The 22,793-nt window shown below is 43.3% G+C and overlaps 1 protein-coding gene across 4 annotated transcripts in view; it reads right to left on the bottom strand.

The window, feature by feature from the left end:
- Positions 1-442: 442 nt before the first annotated feature.
- Positions 443-22,793, bottom strand: part of LOC129816153 (anion exchange protein 3-like) — a 105,434-nt gene continuing 83,083 nt past the window's right edge. For 3 of the 4 annotated variants that reach the window (XM_055870374.1, XM_055870375.1, XM_055870376.1), the window contains 12 exons: positions 21,189-21,373; positions 20,771-20,999; positions 20,430-20,645; positions 19,893-20,041; positions 19,421-19,615; positions 19,138-19,341; positions 18,809-18,898; positions 16,945-17,111; positions 14,491-14,744; positions 6,532-6,701; positions 5,005-5,178; positions 443-4,398 (listed from right to left, as the gene is read on the bottom strand). In XM_055870374.1, coding sequence (XP_055726349.1) covers positions 4,318-4,398; positions 5,005-5,178; positions 6,532-6,701; positions 14,491-14,744; positions 16,945-17,111; positions 18,809-18,898; positions 19,138-19,341; positions 19,421-19,615; positions 19,893-20,041; positions 20,430-20,645; positions 20,771-20,999; positions 21,189-21,373 — 2,114 coding nt within the window. In that variant the 3' untranslated portion in view covers positions 443-4,317. The remainder of the gene's footprint in view (positions 4,399-5,004; positions 5,179-6,531; positions 6,702-14,490; positions 14,745-16,944; positions 17,112-18,808; positions 18,899-19,137; positions 19,342-19,420; positions 19,616-19,892; positions 20,042-20,429; positions 20,646-20,770; positions 21,000-21,188; positions 21,374-22,793) is intronic. The other variant, XR_008753532.1, reaches the window with a different exon arrangement.

The raw sequence follows: 22,793 nt of genomic DNA, 5'->3' as shown, positions 1-22,793 counted from the left end.
ACCAGTACCATGTGTGTGGAGCCTTCACTGAAGGATGACATCTTCCTAGAGGTGCACCAGATGTTCTTCTCACTCTGCTCGCGTGTGGAGGACCCGGCTTTCGCTGTCCTGATGTTGCTGATTCTGCCTTGTATCATCACCATTCTGCTCCTCCCCCTGCTGTGTGTCCACATCACCACATCCACTGGGCTCTGAGAGCCAACCCTCTTGGTGGACAAATCCTACAAATGCACACACACACAAAATACACTTTCACGTGAGACACACTAGACGTAACGAACAGTAAGTTGGATATCTGTTTAACATTCATAAACACACATTTTTGCAAAGCCATATATTGTATGTTGAATAATGGTACTTATAGTATTGTAATACATTGTTATGTTCTTAAATAAGTCTTGGATAAAAATTTGATGGATTTATTTGAAACACATAATAAAGATTTATTTGAAACACATAAATATTTATTTTCAGACAAAAAAATAACAATTTGTTTTACAGGAGTTTGAAAACCTCTTTACAATAATAACAGGCTGAAACGCTATTCAAGTATCCACATAACATAAGAATCTTTCAGTATTGCTAATGCTAAAGTAATTCATAATTTATCATAAAATTAACTCACATACTTTTTTTCTCAGACAGACAAACCCCACTTCATCAGGTATCGTTTTCAGAGCAGAAAGACTTATCTTTGTGTGTGTGTGTGTGTATGTGTGTCACGCTTCAGGCTGATTTTAACACAGGTATCGCATGTATAAACCATACTCACCTTCTTAAGAGTGACACTAAAAACATTGTCCTTCATTGAGGGATATGTCATAAGTCCTTCATTACAAGTGAGCTGCAGAAAATCCTTTAAATGCCACAAGACCGTCAATTAAAGTCAAATTCACCTACCTAACAATAAGCCCATTATCTACCTCCCCAGAGTCTGATGAACTAGTGATGAACTAGTGGATACCATTTTTATGTCTGCGTACAGTATGCAGGAAGGTAGTTTTGCGAGTCAAAGCTAACTAGCATTAGCACAATGACTGGTGCTAATGCTAACTGTTCCAGTATACTTCCAGTCATTGTGTTAATGCTAGTTAGCATTAAGTTAACTAGCTCGTAGCTTCATTGCCAAAATCTTGAACTATCCCTTTAAAGGGGACCTTCACCTTTATAACTCTATATTCATTACATGGTGCAACAATGGTAGGACAAGTTGGGAATTACCCATTAATTCAAATGAAAAAAAACTGGACATACAGTAGGATGTTGCCACAGGGTTAGCAGTGCTATCTTATTACTTATGAAGGTAGATACATAACAAAGATATACAGGTAATCTAATTGCATACATTTCTGATTGTCTACAGTACTTCTTAATGCCTTCACAAATGTCCTAGTCATCCAATCAAATGAAGAAAGAAAAGGTCCCAGACACATCAAGTGAGAGAAGGGTAAGTAACAGGGGTAAAAAATAACAACGCTATATTCGTAGATTTTGAGTGGGTGGTCTGGTCTGTGCTAGCATGGAGGTATCAGGCGACGAAACATTGTGGATTCCCAACATCTAACATGCCAGGCCTTTTTCACGGGCCTAGAACAATTTTCTTTTCATGTCCCTGCTCCAAAACTTGAGGAATCCAGACAGAGCAGAAGAAAGTGGCAACACTATACCTTTTTATTATCTTGAATAATAACCACTCTTCCAAATCTTTTTTTCCCAGTGACTGAGTGATTGTTTTACTGAGTGTAGGCCTATCCACCACAGGGCCACGGGGATCTCTGGTAGCCCTCAACACACCAGCAAACCCGTGTTCTCAAACAACAAAGACCTTTTGACTTCACATTGAGTGAGGGGGAAGCTTTCTCCCCTTGCCCTCTTCCCATTTTCATGTCTGCCGCCATGGTAACTGTGATACCCTTTGCCTTTGACATGCCAAACGCACTGCCAGTAGCTGTCTATTACTCCAAGCCCAGAGTAAAGCACGACCACTTTGGTCTGAGATTCTATTGACTTAAGTCCTTCCTTCAGAAGCCAAGTTGACGCTAGCATACCTCCAGTTTAACAGAGCAGCGGAAGAGACAGTGCAGACAAAGTAGAGACTATCAAAACAACATCCCTGGAAACTTACTATATAGGCCTATACATTCAATAAGTCTCACACGGTAGGGCTAAGTAAGTTGTCCATACACAACATTGCAATCCCAGTATCTACACTCTTAGGGAAAAAACGGTGCTAAGTAGTAGTACCATGTAGGGTTCTTCGGATTGTCCCCATGGGGGAACGCTTTGCTGAGGGTTCTACATTGAATCTTTTATATAGTGTTCGTTATAGAACCCCCTGTATATGGTTCTACCTAGAGCATGCTGGGAAATACTGTATGATATATGGTTCTATGAAGAACCCTTCTTGCCTTTCAAAGAATCCTTATTGCCATCTAAAGAATTATTAAAGAACTCTTTCCTCCAGAAACGGTTATTAGAATGTTATTAAACGTTCTAGGTAGAACCCTTTCCCTTGCAAAGAACCCTTGTCTTCCAAAAAGGGATCTTCAGATCAAAACGGTTCTTGGTAGAACCCTATCCCTCCGCAAATAACCTTTTTGGAACCCTTTTTTCTAAGAGTGTAGTGTTTGTACAACAAGAGTCAATAAGACATGTGATGTTACACTTCTCTATTAAAAAAGAAAAACAGCAGTATCATACTATACAATACATCATTTCGTCAAATTCAGCAGATGCTTCAATATTTGAAACATGGTCTCCACTTCACGTGTATCAATTTAAACCTATGGTTCTGCAGCACTGTTCATGATAACATACAAACATTCTGTGTGGGGTATAAACTTGAACCTTGGGGAAAAGAGTTCATTCCAATCACTGTACATGTTAAACACATGCCAAGTTGTATATAATCACTTCTGAACCACCTGTGTGTATAATTTTAAATATTTCCTTGAATGATTTGTGTACACAACAGGGACACAAAACCAATGATCAATGATCAATTTGCTTTCCAAAGGTTAGTTTTACCTGATGCTATAGTACCCTTCACATCCAACAGTTGCTTACAGAACATGGAAGTACACAATGACAGTGGTGCTATACATTGATTTTGATACCTGTGGCATAATTCCAGTGACTTTGACAAAGGTTTTGAATAATGTTAATAATTGCAAATTCCTCCAACTAACAGGCATTTAGAATGCATCCCTTATGTCAATATCGCTTCATATCATTTTGGCAACTAACAACAAACTAAAGTAAATAGGTAGGCTAACATTTAATTTGGTAAGGTCACAAAAATACTAAAGAAGAATTTAAACATGTTCAAGGTCAGCAGATCTCAATGTGTTTACTTGTATGCATCCACAATCATTGGATTGGGCTGTTGCGCAGAATATACCTTATAAAGTAACATCACTCCAAAACACATGTAATCCTTTGTTTCAGGGAGATCTGCATTGAGAGGGGACCAACGAATGTATCCTGTCCCTGTTATTGGACCAGGGAACTGGTGTGTCAGTGCAGGTGAATCACAAAGGTCAAAGGTGAACGTATCCTGTGAGGAGCACACAACTAAAGGGAGTGCACACAGTGAAAATAAATAAAAAGGGAATGCCGAACTTCCTGTTTGGTTAACGTCGTCATTGAATTCCACTGATAATGGCTACAGTACGAAGAAGGGTAAAAAGGCAGTTATGCTGAGGAGGCAGTGGAGTATTGGCTCCCAGTGAAACCAGTGTGGCTGTCATACAACCAGTGTTCATTCCACCTTTGCCCCAAATAAATGGGACTCCAACACTGGGAGGGAAAACCAACCTACTGGAGTACTTGGGGTTGTTGTCATTGCACTTACGCCCTTAACCTGTAGAGAGCTTGACCGTTAAAAGTAAGAGGAAGAACCCATGTCCAGGGTTTGAGTGGGGACGAGTGTTTTTGAATTATTGGTCTGTGTTTAAAAGGTGCAATGTCCATGTCACGCACTTGAGGATTCCTGACACGCACAGCAACAGTAGGGCAGTAGAGCTACTGACCTCTGAGAGAAACAACTATGTTGCAGCAGGAAAAACAGAAACAAATTATAATAGTGGGGTTATTCCGTTACATTATTTTTAGATCAAAGTACAGCAGAATTTGAATATAATATATGTATATACAGTATATATACATCAGGTTTCTCTGTTGGACGAAAATCCTACCATCATCTGAGCGTTTTCAAGACACAGCTCCCAGACGTAACAAGAAGCATGCTCGTGATTGGAAGATGGAGAGAGCCTTGGAAGATGGAGAGAGCCTATTTGGCCTACCCGTGTGACGTGTCTACACAAGCATGTGAATCTCATTATACTCGTCCCGACCATCCTCGTCAAAGTTGGGGGAGTCCTCATTGTCCCCGTCGAGCTGTAAGAGTGAGAGATGTTGGGATGTCATCAAAATCTTCATTCATAGTGTCTTGATGCTTTGGCCAATATAGTGAAACAATAATAGAATAATAGCCATTTAGCAGACATTTTAATCCAAAGCGATTTACAGTCATGCGTGCATACATTTTACATGTGGCTGGTCCCAGGAATCTAACCCACAATTCTGCCATTGTCTCTCTCTCTCTCACACACACACACACACACACACACACACACACACACACACACACACACACACACACACACACACACACACACACACACACACACACACACACACACACACACACACACACACACACTATTATCCTCTGTGGTTTGATCAAGTGCGTTCTCCAGGACCCCTGCATCCTCTTTTCATTAAGATCATGTGGTTTAGAGACTTGACTTCGAGGAGAAAAACATTTTAAAATTGTATTGTTAACTGAATTAAAGTACTGTGTAGCATGCACATTTCACAAATAAACAAAAATCCCCTTGCAAATACAGGACATCCGTGTTAATATTTGTAACGTATGACCCAATGTTGCCTGGACCATATGATTGTGCCTGAATTCAGAGAATTCCAGGAATGTCCACCTACCGCCTGAAGCTCACGCTCCTCAAAGATCCGGGAGAGGATGATGCGGCGGAGCGGCACGGTCATGATGAGGATAAAGGGGAAGGCGAGTGAGGCCACGGTCGACTTGACCACCCACAGTAGCACGATGCAGGCCAGCTGGATGATGGTGAACATGTTCATACGCCACGTCTTCACCTGTGGCCCACGCACACACACACACACACACACACACAAATGTAAATAGGGTTATACTGCTTATGCTTGTGAGAAGTCTTACAATGCATCATGCCTGCAGACTTTAAGTACAGCGTTACACATAATTGAAATAAATTGAATTCATATTTTATATTCATTTGTTTAGGAATAATGTTCTGGGCAGGACAATTAACACATACTGTTCATAGAGATGAGACAGACAGACACTGAGTGTACAAAACATTAGGAACACATTTGTCGGGGCATGGACTCTTCAAGGTGTCGAAAGCATTCCACAGGGATGCTGGCCCATGTTGACTCCAATGCTTCTCAAAATTGTGTCAATTTGTCTGGATGTCCTTTGTGTGGTGGACCATTCTTCATACACACAGGAAACTGTTGATTGTGAAAAACCCAGCAGAGTTGCAGTTCTTGACACACTCAAACCAGGGCGCGTGGCACCTACTACCATACTCCGTTCAAAGGGAAAAATATTTTGTCTTGCCCATTCAACCTCTGAATGGCACACATACACAATCCATGTCTCAATTGCCTCAAGGCTTAAAAATCCTTCTTTAACCTGTCTCCTCCCCTTCATCTACACTGATTGAAGTGGATTTAACAAGTGACATCAATAAGGGATCATAGTGTTCACCTGGATTCACCTGGTCAGTCTATGTCATGAAAAGAGCAGGTGTTCTTAATGTTTTATACCCTCAGTGTAAATACATGTTATATAACTGTCTTTGACTCTGACATAATTCAACCCCATCCTGTCACCGAGTTAAGATTTGCTACCCTACCTATGGAAATTATTATACAGCGGGGCAGCATGTAGCCTAGTGGTTAGTGTTGGGCTAGTAACCAAAAGGTTGCTGGATCAAATCCCTGAGCTGACAAGGTAAACATCTGTCATTCTGCCCCTGAACAAGGCAGTTAACCCACTGTTCCCTGATAGGCTGTCATTGTAAGTAAGAATTTGTTCTTAACTGGCTTGCCTAGTTTAATAAAGGTAAAAAAAAAATATAGAATTAGATGGATTGAGCTCCATCTAGTGGGTGGATCCCCTTCTGTCTTTCACTAACATTGACAGCCTGCACCTGACTAGACACGGATCAAAAACATACCTATTGCAATACTGACATTAGATCAATGTCTATGGTCAACTTCATCCTTTTATCATTTGATTGCAAAGTAAGTCGACACATACAATCCCACTCAAGTCTGACATCATGCACAAATAAACTCACAAACAAACATGCAAAACCAGGATACCAAAATAGTTTGGGCACAAATCTATAACAAATACAGAGGTCGAGTAGACTCTCCATCATATTCTGCTATTGGGCTCACCTTGGTCACGTATATGTGGTCGGGGTGGTGCTTGGCGGGCGTGAACATGAGTGTGATGCGCTCATAGAGCTGGATGCCGGTGATCGACGTGACGCCCATGTAGAGGAAGATCCCGAACAGCACGGCCAGTGGGATGTTACGGAGCACGTCCGTCATCACGATAGACATGCCTTAGGAAAACACAAGTCAAAGGTGAAAGGTCAAATATGTGAGATCCAGGTCGCATGGGGATCTGTAGGTTGGTTGAATTCAGATCGACTGAGCCAGTTCAGCTGTAATCTCGGTTAACCCGGAACTCAAATCTGGTTATATTTAAGTAGTCTGTCCACGAGTGATTAGTTCTGGTGTAACACCAAACAAGAACGTAAATACATGGTCTGTTACTATACCTTGCAAAAGCATTCATTCCCCTTGGCGTTGTTCCTATTTTGTTGCTTAACAACCTGTAATTTAAATAGATTTTTTATTTGGATTTCATGCAATGGACATACACAAAATAGTCCAAATTGGTGAAGTGAAATAAAAAAAAATGACTTGTTTCAAAAAATTCAAATTTAAAAAAAAAATGAGAAGTGTTGCGTGCATATATATTCAACCCCTTTGTTATGAAGCCCCTAAATAAGATCTGGTGCAAACAATTACCTTCAGAAGTCACATAATTAGTAAACCTTTGTGCAATCTAAGTGTCACATGATCTGTCACATGATCTCAATATATACACCTGTTCTGAAAGGCCCCAGGGTCTGCAACACCGCTAAGCAAGGGGCACCATTAAGACCAAGGACCTCTCCAAACAGGTCAGGGACAAAGTTGTGGAGAAGTACAGATCAGGGATGGGTTATAAAAAAATATCTGAAAGAGACTTGCAGCTGTAATTGCTGCAAAAGGTGGTTCTACAAAGTATTGACTTCGGGGGGGGGAATAGTTATGCACACTCAAGTTTTCATTTTTTTTGTGTTATATCTTGTTTGTTTCACAATAAATCAAATAAAGCAAACCCCCAAAAAATCTATTTTAATTCCAGGTTGTAAGGCAACAAAATAGGAAAAATGCCAAGGGGGGTGAATACTTTCGCAAGCCACTGCAGGTTTAACCACAGAGAAAGCTATATACACAGAAACTACACCACTGGTATTAGAATATAGTATCAACCATTGACTGTTTATTTTCCTATTTCTTAGTTTGCTGTCCATGTTTCATTTCTGAGTGCAACAGTGCAGTACACCTTACAAGATACTCTGGGATACACTAGTGACCATATCCCCAATGCATCCCGCAAAGGCGGAGGTGTTGCTAACATTTACGACAACAAATGTCAATAAAAAAAATAAAAAAATGACTGCATCTTCGTCTTTTGAGATTCTAGTCATAAAATCTATGCAGTCTACAAAACCACTTTTTATAGCTACTGTTTACAGATTACTGGCCCATATACAGCGTTCCTCACTGAGTTCCCTGAATTCCTATCGGACCTTGTAGTCATTGCAGATAATATTCACATTTGTGGTGACTTCAATATTCACATGGAAAAGTCCACAAACCCACTACAAAATGCTTTTGGAGCCTTTCTCGACTCAGTGGGTTTTGTCCAACACGTCTCCGGACCTACGCATTGCAACAGTCATACTCTGGATCTACTTTTGTCCCTTGGAATAAATATTGTGGCTCTAAACGTTTTTCCTCATAATCCTGGACTTTCGGACCAATATCTTATTATGTTTGCAATCGCAACAAATAATCTGATCAGACCCCAACCAAGGATTATCAGAAGCTGTGCTATAAATTCTCGGACAACCAAAAGATTCCTAGATGCCCTTCAAGACTCCCTCCACCTACCCAAAGACGTAGAGTAAAAAAATCTGTTAACTTCTTTGGGACTGGGGGCAGTATTGAGTAGCTTGGATGAATAAGGTGCCCAGAGTAAACTGCCTGCTACTCAGGCCCAGTTGCTAATATATGCATATAATTAATAGATGTGGATAGAACACACTCTGAAGTTTCTAAAACTGTTTGAATGATGTCTGTGAGTGTAACAGAACTCATATGGCAGGCAAAAACCTGAGAAAAAATCCAACCAGGAAGTGGGAAATCTGAGGTTTGTAGTTTTTCAACTCTTTGCCTATTGAATATACAGTGTCTATGGGGTCATATTGCACTTCCTAAGGCTGCCACTAGATGTCACAGTCTTTAGAACCTTGTTTGATGCTTCTACTGTGAAGGAGGGGGGATTGAGGGCTCTTTGAGTCAGGGGTCTGGCAGAGTGCCATGAGCTGGTCACGCGCGCTCACGTGAGAGCGACCTGTGTTCCATTGCATTTCTACAGACAAAGGAATTCTCCGTTTGGAACATTATTGAATATTTATGATAAAAACATCCTAAAGATTGATTCTATACTTCGTTTGACATGTTTCTACGAACTGTAATATGACTTTTCGTCTGAACATTTGCCTGGACCTGCCCGCGCCTCGTGAGTTTGGATTGTGTACTAAGTGCGCGAACAAAAAGGAGGTATTTGGACATAAATTATGGACTTTATCGAACAAATCAAACATTTATTGTGGAACTGGGATACCTGGGAGTGCCTTTTTGAAATCTGACACGTTGGCTGGATTCGCAACAAGTGTAGCTTTAATTTGGTGTATTGCATGTGTGATTTCATGAAAGTTAAATTTTTATAGTAATTTATTTGAATTTGGCGCTCTGCATTTTCAGCGTCCCACATTTCCCAGAGAGGTTAACCACCCAACTTAAATTTAACCTTGTCTATTACCGTTGATGCAGTCACACCTTTTAAAAACCAAAAACATTTGTCACAAGAAATTAGCTCCCTGGTATAAAGAAAATACCCGAACCCTGAAGCAAGCTTCCTCGGACAGGGCCACAGTGTCTCCTGACCCCTCCTGTCTCAGCCTCCAGTTTTTATGCTGCCATAGTTTATGTGTCGGGGGCTAGGGTCAGTCTGGTGTATCTGGAGTAATACTCCTGTCTTATCCGGTGTCCTGTGTGAATTTAAGTATGCTCTCTCTAATTCTCTCTTTTTTCTCTCTCTCTCGGAGGACCTGAGTCCTAGGACCATGCCTCAGGACTACCTGGCCTGATGACTCAGTCCACCTGGTCGTGCTGCTGCTCTAGTTTCAACTGTTCTGCCTGCGGCTATGGAACCCAGATCTGTTCACCGGACGTGCTACCTTGTCCCAGACCTGCTATTCTCAACTCTCTAGAGACAGCAGGAGCGGTAGAGATACTCTGAATGATTGGCTAAGAAAAGCCAACTGACATTTTCTCCTGAGGTGCTGACCTGTTCCACCCTCTACAACCACTGTGACTATTATTATTTGACCCTGCTGGTCATCTATGAACATTTGAACATCTTGGCCATGTTCTGTTATAATCTCCACCCGGCACAGCCAGAAGAGTACTGGCCACCCCTCATAGTCTAGTTCCTCTAGGTTTCTTCCTAGGTTCTGGCCTTCTATGGAGTTTATCCAAGCCACCAAGCTTCTACACCTGCATTGCTTGCTGTTTGTTTTTTTTGGCTGGGATTCTGGACAGGACTTTGTGACATCAGCTGATGTAAGAAGGGCTTTATAAATAAATTTGATTCCAGAAAATTGGAATGGAAATGGCGCTCCACCAAACTGGAAGACTTCCGACTATCTTGGAAATACAGTACCATGCAATATCGTAGAGCCTTCACTGCTGCACGATTAGCATATTTTTCCAACCTAATTGAGAAGAATAAAAACAATCAAAAGCATTTTTTTATACTAAAAAGCAGCATTCCCCAAGAGAGGATGGCCTTCACTTCAGCAGTGATGAATTCATGAACTTCTTTGATGAAAAGATCATGATCATTAGAAAGCAAATTACAGACTCCTCTTTGAATCTGCATATTTCCCAAAAATTCAGTTGTCCAGAGTCTGCACAGAACTGCCAGGACCTAAGATCAATGGAGACACTCAAGTTTTTTAATCCTGTATCTCTTGACACATTCACAAATATAGTCATGGCCTCTAAACCTTACAGCTGTCTAATGGATCCTATTCCAACTAAACTACTGAAAGAGCTACTTCCTGTGCTTTGGCCCTCCTATGTTGAACATAATAAACGTCTCCCTATCCTCTGGATGTGTACCAAACTCACTAAAAGTGGCAGTAATAAAGACTCTCCTGAAAAAGCCAAACCCCCCCAATCCTCTCAAAAATGTTAGAAAAAGCTACTGCCGTCCTGAAGACAAATAATGTATACGAAACGCTCCAGTCTGTTTTGAGACTGCATTCGTGAAAGTGGTAAATTACCTTTTAATGGCGTCAGACCAAGGCTCTGCATCTGTCCTTGTGCTCCTAGACCTTAGTTCCGCTTTTGACACCATCGGGCACAACATTCTTTTGGAGAGATTGGAAACCCTAATTGGTCTACACCAGGTATTCCCAAAATGGGGTAATGCCGTCGGAGGTACGCCAAATAAAAAAATATATATTTTTGTGGAGGACTTAATTCTTCCTGCTGCCGAGGATATGGTTGGGACAATGCTGAGGTAAAAGGCCAACAAAAACTATACAGACAATATCTTCATCAAACAACACTGTTTCACAACGCATCAGTGACATGGCAGGAGATGTTTTGAAACAATTACTGCTTTGCATATAAGCCAGTGAATGCTATGCATTACACCTGGATGAGTCAACAGACGTGGTGGGCCTGGCACAGCTCCTGGTATATGTCCGTTACATTTATGTGGGGTCAATTAAGGAAGACATCCTCTTCTGCAAACCACTGGAAACCAGGACAACAAGAGAGGATATTTTTTAAGTACTGGACAGCTTTGTGACATAAAATGGACTTTGGTGGTCAATATGTGTTGGTACTGATGGCACAAAAGCCATGACAGGGAGAAATAGTGGAGTGGTAATGCGCATGCAAGCAGTTGCTCCCGATGCAACTTGGGTACACTGCAGCATCCACCGAGAGGCTCTTGCTGCCAAGGGAATGCTTGACAGCTTGAAATACGTTTTGGACACTACAGTGAAAATCGTTCACTTTGCTAAAGCAAGGCCTGTGAACTCTCGTGTATTTTCTGCACTACGCAATGATATGGGCAGCGACCATGTAACGCTTTTACAACATACTGTGCTGGTTATCAAGAGGCAAAGTATTGACACTGTTTTTATTTATTTATTAAGAGACGAGCTTAAAGTTTTCTAATCATTTTCACTTGTCTGACCGCTTGCATGATGACGTGTTTCTCACACAACTGGCCTATCTGGGTGAGGTTTTTTCTCACCTGAATGATCTGAACTAGGATTACAGGGACTCTCTGCAACTATATTCAATGTGCGGAACAAAATTGAGGCTATGATTAAGAAGTTGGAGCTCTTCTCTGTCTGCATTAACAAGGACCACACACAGGTCTTTCCATCTTTGTATGTTTTTTTGTGTGTAAATGAACTCAAGCTTCCGGCCAATGTCAAATGTGATATAGCGAAGCATCTGAGTGAGTTGTGTTCACAATTACGCAGGTACTTTCCAAACTTGGATGACACAAACAACTGGATTCGTTATCCCTTTCATGTCCTGCCTCCAGTCCACTTACCGATATCTGAACAAGAGAGCCTCATCGAAATTGCAACAAGCTGTTCTGTGAAAAATTTAACTGAATCAGAAGCCACTGCCAGATTTCTGGATTGGACTGCGCTCAGAGTATCCTGCCTTGGCAAATCACGTTGTTAAGAAACTGAGGCCCTTTGCAACCACATACCTATGTGAGACCGGATTCTCGGCCCTCACTAGCATGAAAACTAAATACAGGCACAGACTGTGTGTGGAAAAAGACTGAGACTCTCCAATACAACTCAACATTGCAGAGTTATGTGTCTCATTAACCCGTGGTGAGTTATTCACCATTTTTTATATGTAAGATGTCTAAGTAAAGAGCAAAATTATTGATTATTACTATATTATTATTTGTGGCCTGGTCCCTAAGAGCGCTTTGTCACTTCCTGCGAGCCAGGTTGTGACAAACTCACACTCATTTTTTATGTTTAATAAATGTATCGTATAGTGTGTGTGTGGCAGGCTTACAATGATGGCAAAAAACAGCTGGAGGCTGGGCTTTCTCCTATAGAGCTACATGTTAATTGAATGGTCTGCCTATCCATGTGAGAGACACAGACTTGGTCTCGACCATTATGTCTTTACTGAAGACTCATCTCTTCAGTAGGTCCTATGATTGAGTTTAGTCTGACCAAGGGGTGCGAAGGTGAACGGCAATGTTCTGGAGTGACGAACCGCCCTTGCTGTCTCTGCCTGGCCGGCTCCCCTTTCTCCACTGGGATTCTCTCCCTCTGACCCTATTAGGGGCTAAGTCACTGGCTTACTAGTGGTTTTCCATGCCGTCCCTAGGAGGAGTGTGTCATGTCGTGCAACGCTTTTTCGCTATACTCGACTTGAGTGGGTTGAGTCACTGACGTGATCATCCTGTCTGGTTTTGCAGCCCCTCTGGCTTGTGCGGTGGAGAAGATCTTAGTGATCCACCTCTGGCCTGCTCGCCTCCCTACCACTGAGGAAGTACAGTTCCCGCTCAGCCCAGTCAAAACTGTTCGCTGCTCTGGCACCCCAATGGTGGAACAAACTCCCTCACGACGCCAGGACAGCGGAGTCAATCACCACCTTCCGGAGACACCTGAAACCCCACCTCTTCAAGGAATACCTAGGATAGGATAAAGCAATCCTTCTGCCCCCCCCCCCCCTTAAAAGATTTAGATGCACTATTGTAAAGTGGCTGTTCCACTGGATGTCATTAGGTGAATGCACCAATTTGTAAGTCGCTCTGGATAAGAGCGTCTGCTAAATGACTTAAATGTAAATGTAAATGTAGTGGGCTATACTCAGCCTTGTCTCAGGGTAGTAAGTTGGTGGTCTATTGATATTCCTCTAGTGGTGTGGGACTGTGCTTTGGCTAAGTGGGTAGGGTTATATCCTGCCTGGTTGGACCTGTCTGGGGGTATCGTCGGACAGGGCCACAGTGTGTGCCCCCCCCCCCCCCCCCCCCCCGTCTTAGCCTTCAGTATCTAATAGTCTATGTGCTGGGAGGCAAGGGTCAGTCTGTCCTACCTCGTGAATTTTTCCTGTCTTATCTGGTGTCCTGTGTGAACTTAAGTATGCTCTCTCTAATTCTCACATCTCTCTATCTGTCTCTCTGTCAGAGGACCTGAGCCCTAGGACCATGCCTCAGGACTACCTGGCCTGATGACTCATGGCTGTCCCCAGTCCACCTGGTTGTGCTGCTGATCCAGTTTTTGCTGTTTTGCCTGTGGCTATGGAACCCTAACCTGTTCACCAAACGTGCTACCTTGTGGTGCTGCTGCTCCAATTTCAACTGTTCTGCCTGCGACTATGGAATTCTGACCTGTTCACCGGACGTGCTATCTTGTCCCAGACCTGCTATTTTCGACCCTCTCTCTCTCTTTCCCCCCCACCCCTCTCTCTCTACCGCACCTGCTGTCTCGACCTCTGAATGCTTGGCTATGAAAAGCCAACTGACATTTAGTTCTGAGGTGCTGACCTGTTGCACCCTCTACAACCACTGTGATTATTATTTGACCCTACTGGTCATTTATGAACATCTTGAAAAACGATCTGGCCTTAATGGCCATGTACTCTTATAATTTCCACCCGGCACAGCCAGAAGAGCCACCCCTCATTGCCTGGTTCCTCTCTAGGTTTCTTCCTAGGTTCCTGCCTTCATAGGGAGTTTTTCATTGCCACGGTGCCCCTACATTTGCATTGCTTGCTGTTTGAGGTTTGAGGCTGGGTTTCTGTATAAACACTTTGTGACATCTGCTGATGTAAAAAGGGCTTTATAAGCACATTTTAATAGAATTTTATCAATGACACCTTCCTTCACATCACACCAGGGCCTACATCCAATCCTTTCCAGAAAAACAGCATCCTCCTCACCCACGAGCACGGCAACTACCAGGCCCGTCACCCGCTGCTCCTTCACCTCCTGGATCATAGGCTTCTCGCCAGGCGCCGTGGCCTTGCTCATGACAGTAAGGGCGTTGACATGCGTGACAGAGCGCACAGTGGTGGCTGTGAGCCAGGGCAGGCCTAACAGAGGGCACATGGCGCCCAGCGTGACAATGAGCAGCAGGTCCAGGTGGAAGCCCGATCCCTTGACCAGGCGACGCTCCTTCTTGCTGACGATTAGTCTAGGATGGAAGGATGGGGGGAGAGTAAAGAGAGGGGGGGTAAGGCAGGTGTAAATCACACACACCTGTACACATACATTCACACATGCATCCACATGCATGTTTACACATATATGCATAAACACATATGTGCAAATTCACATGTATGTTCACACACACAAGTAAACACCCAGCACATATATGCAGCTCAGGTCACCACATGTAGAAACAAGCACTATTTTCATGTTCTTATTTGTTTAGTATTGTGCCTGTGATATAAAGTCAGTGATCTTCAGTCTACTCCAATGTGATTGGTAAATGCCAGAGAAGGAACAGATGTCAGTTGGTTAATCATTAAGGCCTGCAGCCAATTGATAGTTGACATTGTTGAACTTGCAGTACCTCCAACTCTGTTTATAGATTTGCTCCACAACATCATCCTACCTATAACTGATTTCTCGATAGCAACCCCTACACTGATATCACCATAGTTACCCAACTAGCACGTATGAGACAACATATATCCTCATCGCCCAGACGGCATCCCTAGCCGTGTCCTCAGAGCATGCGCAGACCAGCTGGCTGGTGTGTTTACGGACGTATTCAATCTCACCCTATCCCAGTCTGCTGTCCCCACATGCTTCAAGATGGCCACCATTGGTTCTGTAACTGAACTAAATTACTATCGCCCCGTAGCACCGACTTCTGTCATCATGAAGTGCTTTGAGAAGCTGGTCAAGGATCATATCACCTCCACCTTACCTGTCACCCTAGAACCACTCCAATGTGTCCACAGACGTAACACTGTCATAACACTGCACACTGCCCTATCCCATATGGTCAAGAGGAATACCTATGTAAGAATGCTGTTCATTGACTATAGCTCAGCATTCAACACCATAGTACCCTCCAAGCTCATCATTAAGCTAGAGGCTCTGGGTCTCAACCCCGCCCTGTGAAATTAGGTCCTGGACTTCCTAACGGGCTGCCCCCAGGTGGTGAAGGTAGGAAACAACATCTCTACTTCGCTGATCCTCAACACTGGGGCCCCACAAGGGTGTGTGCTCAGCCCCCTCCTGTACTCCCAGTTCACTCATGACTGCGTGGCCATGCACGCCTCCAACTCAATCCTCAAGTTTGCAGATGACACACTAGTAGTAGGTTTGATTACCAACAATGACGAGACAGCCTACAAGGAGGAGGTTAGAGCACAAGGAGTGTGGTGTCAGCAAAACAACCTCTCACTCAACGTCAACAAAACAAAGGAGATGATCATGGACTTCAGGAAACTTCAGAGGGAGCACCCACCTATCCACATCGACGGGACAGCAGTGGAGAAGGTGGACAGTTTTAAGTTCTTCGGCGTACACATCACTGACAAACTGAAATGGTCCAACCACACAGACAGTGTGGTGAAGGTACAACAGTGCCTTTTCAACTTCAGGAGGTTGAAGAAATTTGGCTTGGCACCTAAAACCCTCACAAACCTTTACAGATGCACAATTGACAGCATCTTGTCGGGCTGCATCACCGCCTGGTACGGCAACTGCACCGCCCACAACCGCAAGGCTCTCCAGAGGGTGGTGCGGTCTGCACAACGCATCCACCAGGGGCAAACTACCTGCACTCCAGGACACCTACAGCACCTGATGTTACAGGAAGGCCAAAAAGATCATCAAGGATAACAACCACCCGAGCCACTGCCTGTTCACCCCTTTACCATCAAGAAGGCGAGGTCAGTACAGGTGCATCAAAGCTGGGACCGAGAGACTGAAAAACAGCCATCACTAACACAGAGGCTGCTGCCTACATACAGACTTGAAATCATTGGCCACTTTAATAAATGGATCACTAGTCACTTTAATAATGTTTACATATCTTGCATTACTCATCTTATTTGTATATACTGTATTTTATACCATCTATTGCATCTTACCTATGCCACTCTGTCTTTGCTCATCCATTTATATATATTCTTCTTCCTTTACTTAGATCAGTGTGTATTAGGTAGTTGTTGTGGAACTGTTAGATTACATGTTAGTCGGAACAAGAAGGACAAGCATTTCGCTACACTCACAATAACATCTGCTAATCATGTGTACGTGACCAATAACATTTTATTTTATCTAGACTAACAAATGTGACTGGCATAACCATGGTAATTGACCCTCTCTTCACTTCTAAAGTGACACATGTTACCATAGCAACAGGCAGCACTTACGAGGTGATCTGTGTCTCCATGAAGATGAGGATGAAGACAAGGAGGGCGGGCACCACCGAAGCCCCCATCATCCACAAGGGAAAGGGCTTCTTGTCACCGAATGGACTGATCAACCAGCCCCGCTTGTCAGGAGACGTGACCGAGAAACCAGACGGTACATTCAGCTTCTGTAAAATCACAGGCAACAGAAACAAGAAAAAAAAATGTTAACGAGTAAGAACAGGACAGTTTGTTGTGAGCGACTTTGTTTAAATGTTCAATGTGTATCAGGGATGTAGTTATCAGGGATGTAGTGGAGCCTTTAGATATGTGACTCGTTTCAGGAAACTAGGCGTATGTCGCGCGTCACTACTTCACAGGTGAGCCATTTGAACGTAAACTTTTTTGGGGGCAGAAATGCCTTCTGGAACATGCAAACTTTCATGTGCATTAATAATGAACTTATAAGCCATTTGTAAATATGAATACAATTGTTAAATTATGAGCCTAATTGGTTTAGCCAGGGAAAAAGTCAGCAACCTTCCTGCTAGCCATGATTGGCTGAGATAATGAGTGGGATGGACATCCTGAGAGATGTTTTCGGATTGGTCTGCCAAGTAGCGCGCTTCTGTCTATAACACGAGCTGGTCAGTATGTGTAGGTAATCCTTTCTAACCCTGCATTTTTGAAAGATATCACGTAGTAGAACTGCATAAGGGTTGCTCTCCACTTTCTGTCTGGAGGACCGAGTTTTGAAAATCAGTGGAAATAGACTATGATAGGTAAGGAGACGGAGAAAATTCTGACGTTTGATTGCAAATATGTAGACGGAGTCGAAAAGAGAACACACTGGTGTGTAAAAAACCTGCCTCCAGATTATATCTTCAAACTAAGGGAAACCATGGCATCCGTGACAGAGATGGTGAAGCGTCCATCTATGTATATGGTAAGATAGTCTATGTAGCTACATTTTCAGATAATTTACATTTTCAGATTTTCTAATTTTGTCAGTAAGTCATTTTCATTTCAAGTTAAAGTCTATGTTAGCTAGCCAGCTAACGTTAGCTGGCTGTCTAACGTTACATGTATGATCGGTGTAGAAATATTATTCATATCTCAGAGCCATTTACATTGCTAATAATAGCCTAATGTTAGCTAGCTAACATTGATCCTGGTTGGTTAGCTACCTGCAGATTCATGCAGGGTAGTAACGTTATGAGTTGGGATTGTGGTTCATTGTTTAGCTAGCAGGCTACATGTCTAAACAAAATACTCCAGTATGCAAGTAACCATTTAAATAGAATGTTCATGATGTCACTGTGACAACTGTCGATAGACATAGCTGGTAAATTCGCTCTGCCTATCTACTAGGGCAGAACGCTCGAATCAACCCTTCACCTGGGCCAGAGCGTCCAGTGTGCGATCTGAACGCTCCGAGAGCAAAACGCTTTGAATTTACAAATAGACGATCTGACAGCACTATGAGTTTACGAACGCACTCCAGATTAAATTTACGAACAGACCCGTAGTATAAACCAGCCTTTAGTCTTGAAATCTTTGGTTGTTTAGTACATGGCCTCACATAGATGGGTGGGGCTAAAGCTTAAGAGGGTGTGAACGATGCCGAATGGGTGTAGACAAAGAAGAGCTCTCCAGTATGTGTACCAAAACATTCAAGGGCCATTTTATCAACTTTCAAAGCAGAATTACTTTCCCATTGTTCCTCAACTGCAGTGTATGCTATACCATTTTATAGCTCTAATTTATAAATCTCAAATTTTATCCAATGTAAAAAACACAATTTCAAATTTTGCAACTTAAGACCGAATCAGGCCGGTCGGTCACATATACAGATGTAGGTGTTGGCAACGGCAGTTATGGTTACCTGGGTGTACGTGTCGGGGATGGAGTAACTCAACAGTACAGAGAAGAGGATGGAGATGGGGATGCCAAAGTCTCCGATGATTCTTCTGGCCTGGGGGGGGATCACATGATAAAACAGAACACTCTCCAGATCATAGGGTCACTAGTATAGATTATACTGTATACTGTCGGTGTAAAATAGGAAGCCTATATTCATTCTGCATTTTGTGATAACATTGTTATTGTTATTAGTAAGGGAGAAACACTTGGACCAAAACCTATACGTTTGATTGAAATGAGCCCAGAGGAAACAAATGAGGGGTTTCTGAGAAAATGGCTGCCATAGGTTACCTTCCCGCCCAGGAAGCGACTATTGCGCAATTTCCTGAGGAAGAAGGCCACAAAGAAGGTGCCAAGCATAAGGACGAGAGACAGCAAGGCTGTGTTGGGTTGGTTTAGGACCGGGCCCCCGGGGTCTGTGGGGTTGATGAAGTCCATACCGGGCAGGCTGAGAGCAGGCGGGTAGCTTCTCATCAAAGGATGCTCCTGGAATACCTGGAAGAAGGAAAAAGGCTAAATACCACATCTGATGTATCAGACTGTCCTCATGTAAAACATTGCCCAATGGTTTTACCTTGATGAGCTTCGAGAAGGTCTCATAGATGAAGATGAGTGAGATGAGGAAGGCGAAGATCTCCTGGGTGAAGGGTGAGATGTATTTGACCAAGAAGCTGCCCTCTGCCGCTACTATCAACAGCACTATAAAGACGAGCCAGAAGCCGATCCACACACGGCCAGTCAGGTACTCAAAGCCCTGGGCCTGGCAGAACTGAGGGTGGAAGAGGGAGGGAGAGACGAAGAGATAGGGAGGAAGGGAGAAAGAGAGGTAGAAAGGGAGTGAGAATGGAAGAGTGAAAGAGATATTTAATATTCTCCAAACCGGGGCAAATGGGGTTTCAAATGGGCTGTGCAACATGAAGTAGCCTATTAGATACACATATCTAACACTCTTAAGACCTCTTTTTAAAATGCTTTTAATAATCATGATTTTCGGATGATTTCTTGTCCACCATCGCCCTGCTGTAAATGTGTTTATTTTCAGGCACCTTGTAGAAAGCCTCCTCAAACACCAGCAGCGGACCTGAGAATCCAATGATGAGCAGGGGCTGTCCGGCCAACAGCGAGAACAGCACCCCCAGGGTCGCCGTGGAGATGATAAGCTCAGACACTCCCATCATGCCCTCTGTTTTCTCTCCTGTTAATTGGAAAGGTGGAAGGATATTGACTGAGCTGTAGTTTTTAAACTTCCTTTATGTATCTTCTCATTCAGTAACAGCTACTCTCTAGTTAATGAGAACACTATTGAATATTGTACAATATTAGTGAACTAATCAGTATCTAAAACCTACAGTGACATCTAGAGGTACAAGTAAATTGTGAAAAACAGCTAGCTATGTTGTCGCAAACGTTTTTGGCAATGGGGTGTTATATCAAGCTAGCTGGTTATTTAGTTAGCTAGCACTTTATGGAGTACACATCCTGTTAGGACAGCTAGCAAACATTTCATTGTTTGTTCTGAAAAGTCGTTGAATCACATTCTTGAGGTAGAAGGAAAACAAATATGTGCCGCAAAGCTCTCTTACCCAGCAGTCCTCCGAAGGTGATGGTGGGCGAGAGGGCTGCGAAGTAGATGAAGATGATGGCGGCAATGCACTGTGAGTCCAAGGCATCCTTGATGTCACTGGCGTAGCGTGGGTAGCGTCGCCTGATGTCATGGATGAGGCCTCCGAAGGGGACGCCCGACCGCTTCATGGGGTCCACCTCCTGGTCCTCCTCTTCCTGCTCGTCCTGGCTCACCTCTGCAGTGCAGTGAAACAGGCAGACAAACGGTTACACATACAGTAAGCCTGTGTTTTTCAATATACTCCTGGGGAACTCCAAAGGGCTGCAAACAAAATACAGAAATAAATACAATTATGATCACCTTTGGTCTCCTGGTCTGTCCCGGGGGTGGCATGGGTCAGGCCCTTCTTAATGTTCTCTCTCTCCTTCCTCTTGCGCAGCATCTGCTTCTGGAAGGAGGCTACCGTCTTTAGCAGGTCCTTGCCCTCCACGTCCGACGGGGGGATAACGATGCTGCAGTCCAGGAACTCATTGATGCCGTTCAGCAGGTCCTGCCGGTCGTCCGCGAAGTAAGCCACCTCGTGGAAGTTCTGGGGATGTTTTGAAGAGATGAGCAATGGTCTACAAGACCTCACTGACCCAGACTAAGCCTCAATTTTTTCCAGGACTTTTAATCTGTCTGGGAAACCAGACTTAAATGTTTGTACTATTTGTACCATTTACAGCTGAGAGGAATTGTGGGAAAAGTTCTGTGTCATGTTTTTTTCCAGGTCAGCTACCTTGTCAGACATCAGGGTGGAGAAGGAACGTCCGATCTCGTGATAGTCCATGTTGGACTGAGCGGGGCCGAGCAGGGCAAAGAGGAAACGGACTGGCACCGGCACCTCCAGGACCGACTCCAGCAGCACCGCCTCACTCAGCCTGATGAAGGCCATGGCCGGCTGCTCCAAGAACTCCACACACCCTGAGGAATGACACACAGTTGAGGATCTTTGGAAACAATGCTAATGCTAATAGGTAAGGGGTAATTGGTGAGGGCTAAGGAAGGCAAGCTAGGCTAATAATGCAGCCAATGGGTGTTTCCAGGGCAAGCCATTTTGCCTGAAAAATTGCACCACACATCTGCTATTACTGTCAGTGGAGAGGTGAGTTGTGCCAATTAGAAATTAAATCTGGTACACCGCCTTAAGGCTGACATGTGAACGTACAGAGCAATACACAGGCAAATGTAGCCCTGAAAATAAATGTACAGTACATCCAAATGCATGTTTCACACACACATACAGTACCAGTAAAACGTTTGTACACACCTATTCATTCAAGGGTTTTCCTTCATGTTTTACTATTTTCTACATTGTAGAATAATAGTGAAGACATCAAAACTATGAAATAATACATATGGAATCATGTATTAACCAAAAAAGTGTTAAAGAAATCAAAATATATTTGAGATTCTTCAAAGTAGCCACCCTTTGCCTTGATGACAGCTTTGCACACTTTTGGCATTCTCTCAACCAGCTTCACATGGAATGCTTTTCCAACAGTCTTGAAGGAGTTCCCACATATGCTGAGCACTTGTTGACTGCTTTTCCTCCCACTAAGCTCAAACCAGATGGGATGGCGTATCTCTGCAGAATGCTTTAGTAGTCATGCTGGTTAAGTGTGCCTTGAATTCTAAATAAATCACTGACACTGTCAACAGCAAAGCACCCCCACACCATCACACCTCCTCCTCCATGCTTCACAGTGGGAACCACACACGCAGAAATCATCAGTTCACCTACTCTGCATCTCACAAAAACACGGTGGTTGGAACCAAAAATCTCACATTTGGACTCCTCAGACCAAAGGACAGACTTCCACCGGTCCAATATCCATTGCTCATGTTTCTTGGCCCAAGCAGGTATCTTCTTATTATTGGTGTCCTTTAGTAGTGGTTTCTTTGCAGCAATTCGACCATGAGGGCCTGATTCACGCAGTCTCTTCTGAACAGTTGATGTTGAGATGTGTCTGTTTCTCGAACTCCGTGAAGCATTTATTTGGGCTGTAATTTCCGAGGTGACCTTATTCTCTGTAGCAGAGGTAACTCTGTGTCTTCCTTTTCTGCGGCAGTCCTCATGAGAGCCAGTTTCATCATAACGCTTGATGTTTTTTGCGACTGCACTTGAAGAAACTTTTAAAGTTCTTGACATTTTCCGGATTGACTGACCTTAATTTCTTAAAGTAATGATGTATTGTCGTTTCTCTTTGCTTATTTGAGCTGTTCTTACCATAATATGGACTTTTAACAAATAGGCCTATCTTCTGTATACCACCCACCCCTACCTTGTCACAACACAACCAATTGGCTCAAATGCATTAAGAAGGAAAGAAATTACACAAAT

Source organism: Salvelinus fontinalis, chromosome 19 (genome assembly GCF_029448725.1).
Source record: "Salvelinus fontinalis isolate EN_2023a chromosome 19, ASM2944872v1, whole genome shotgun sequence".
In the NCBI taxonomy this organism is placed as follows: Eukaryota; Metazoa; Chordata; class Actinopteri; order Salmoniformes; family Salmonidae; genus Salvelinus; species Salvelinus fontinalis.
Note: the sequence above shows the minus strand (reverse complement) of the source record. Positions and strands in the feature narration are given on the sequence as shown.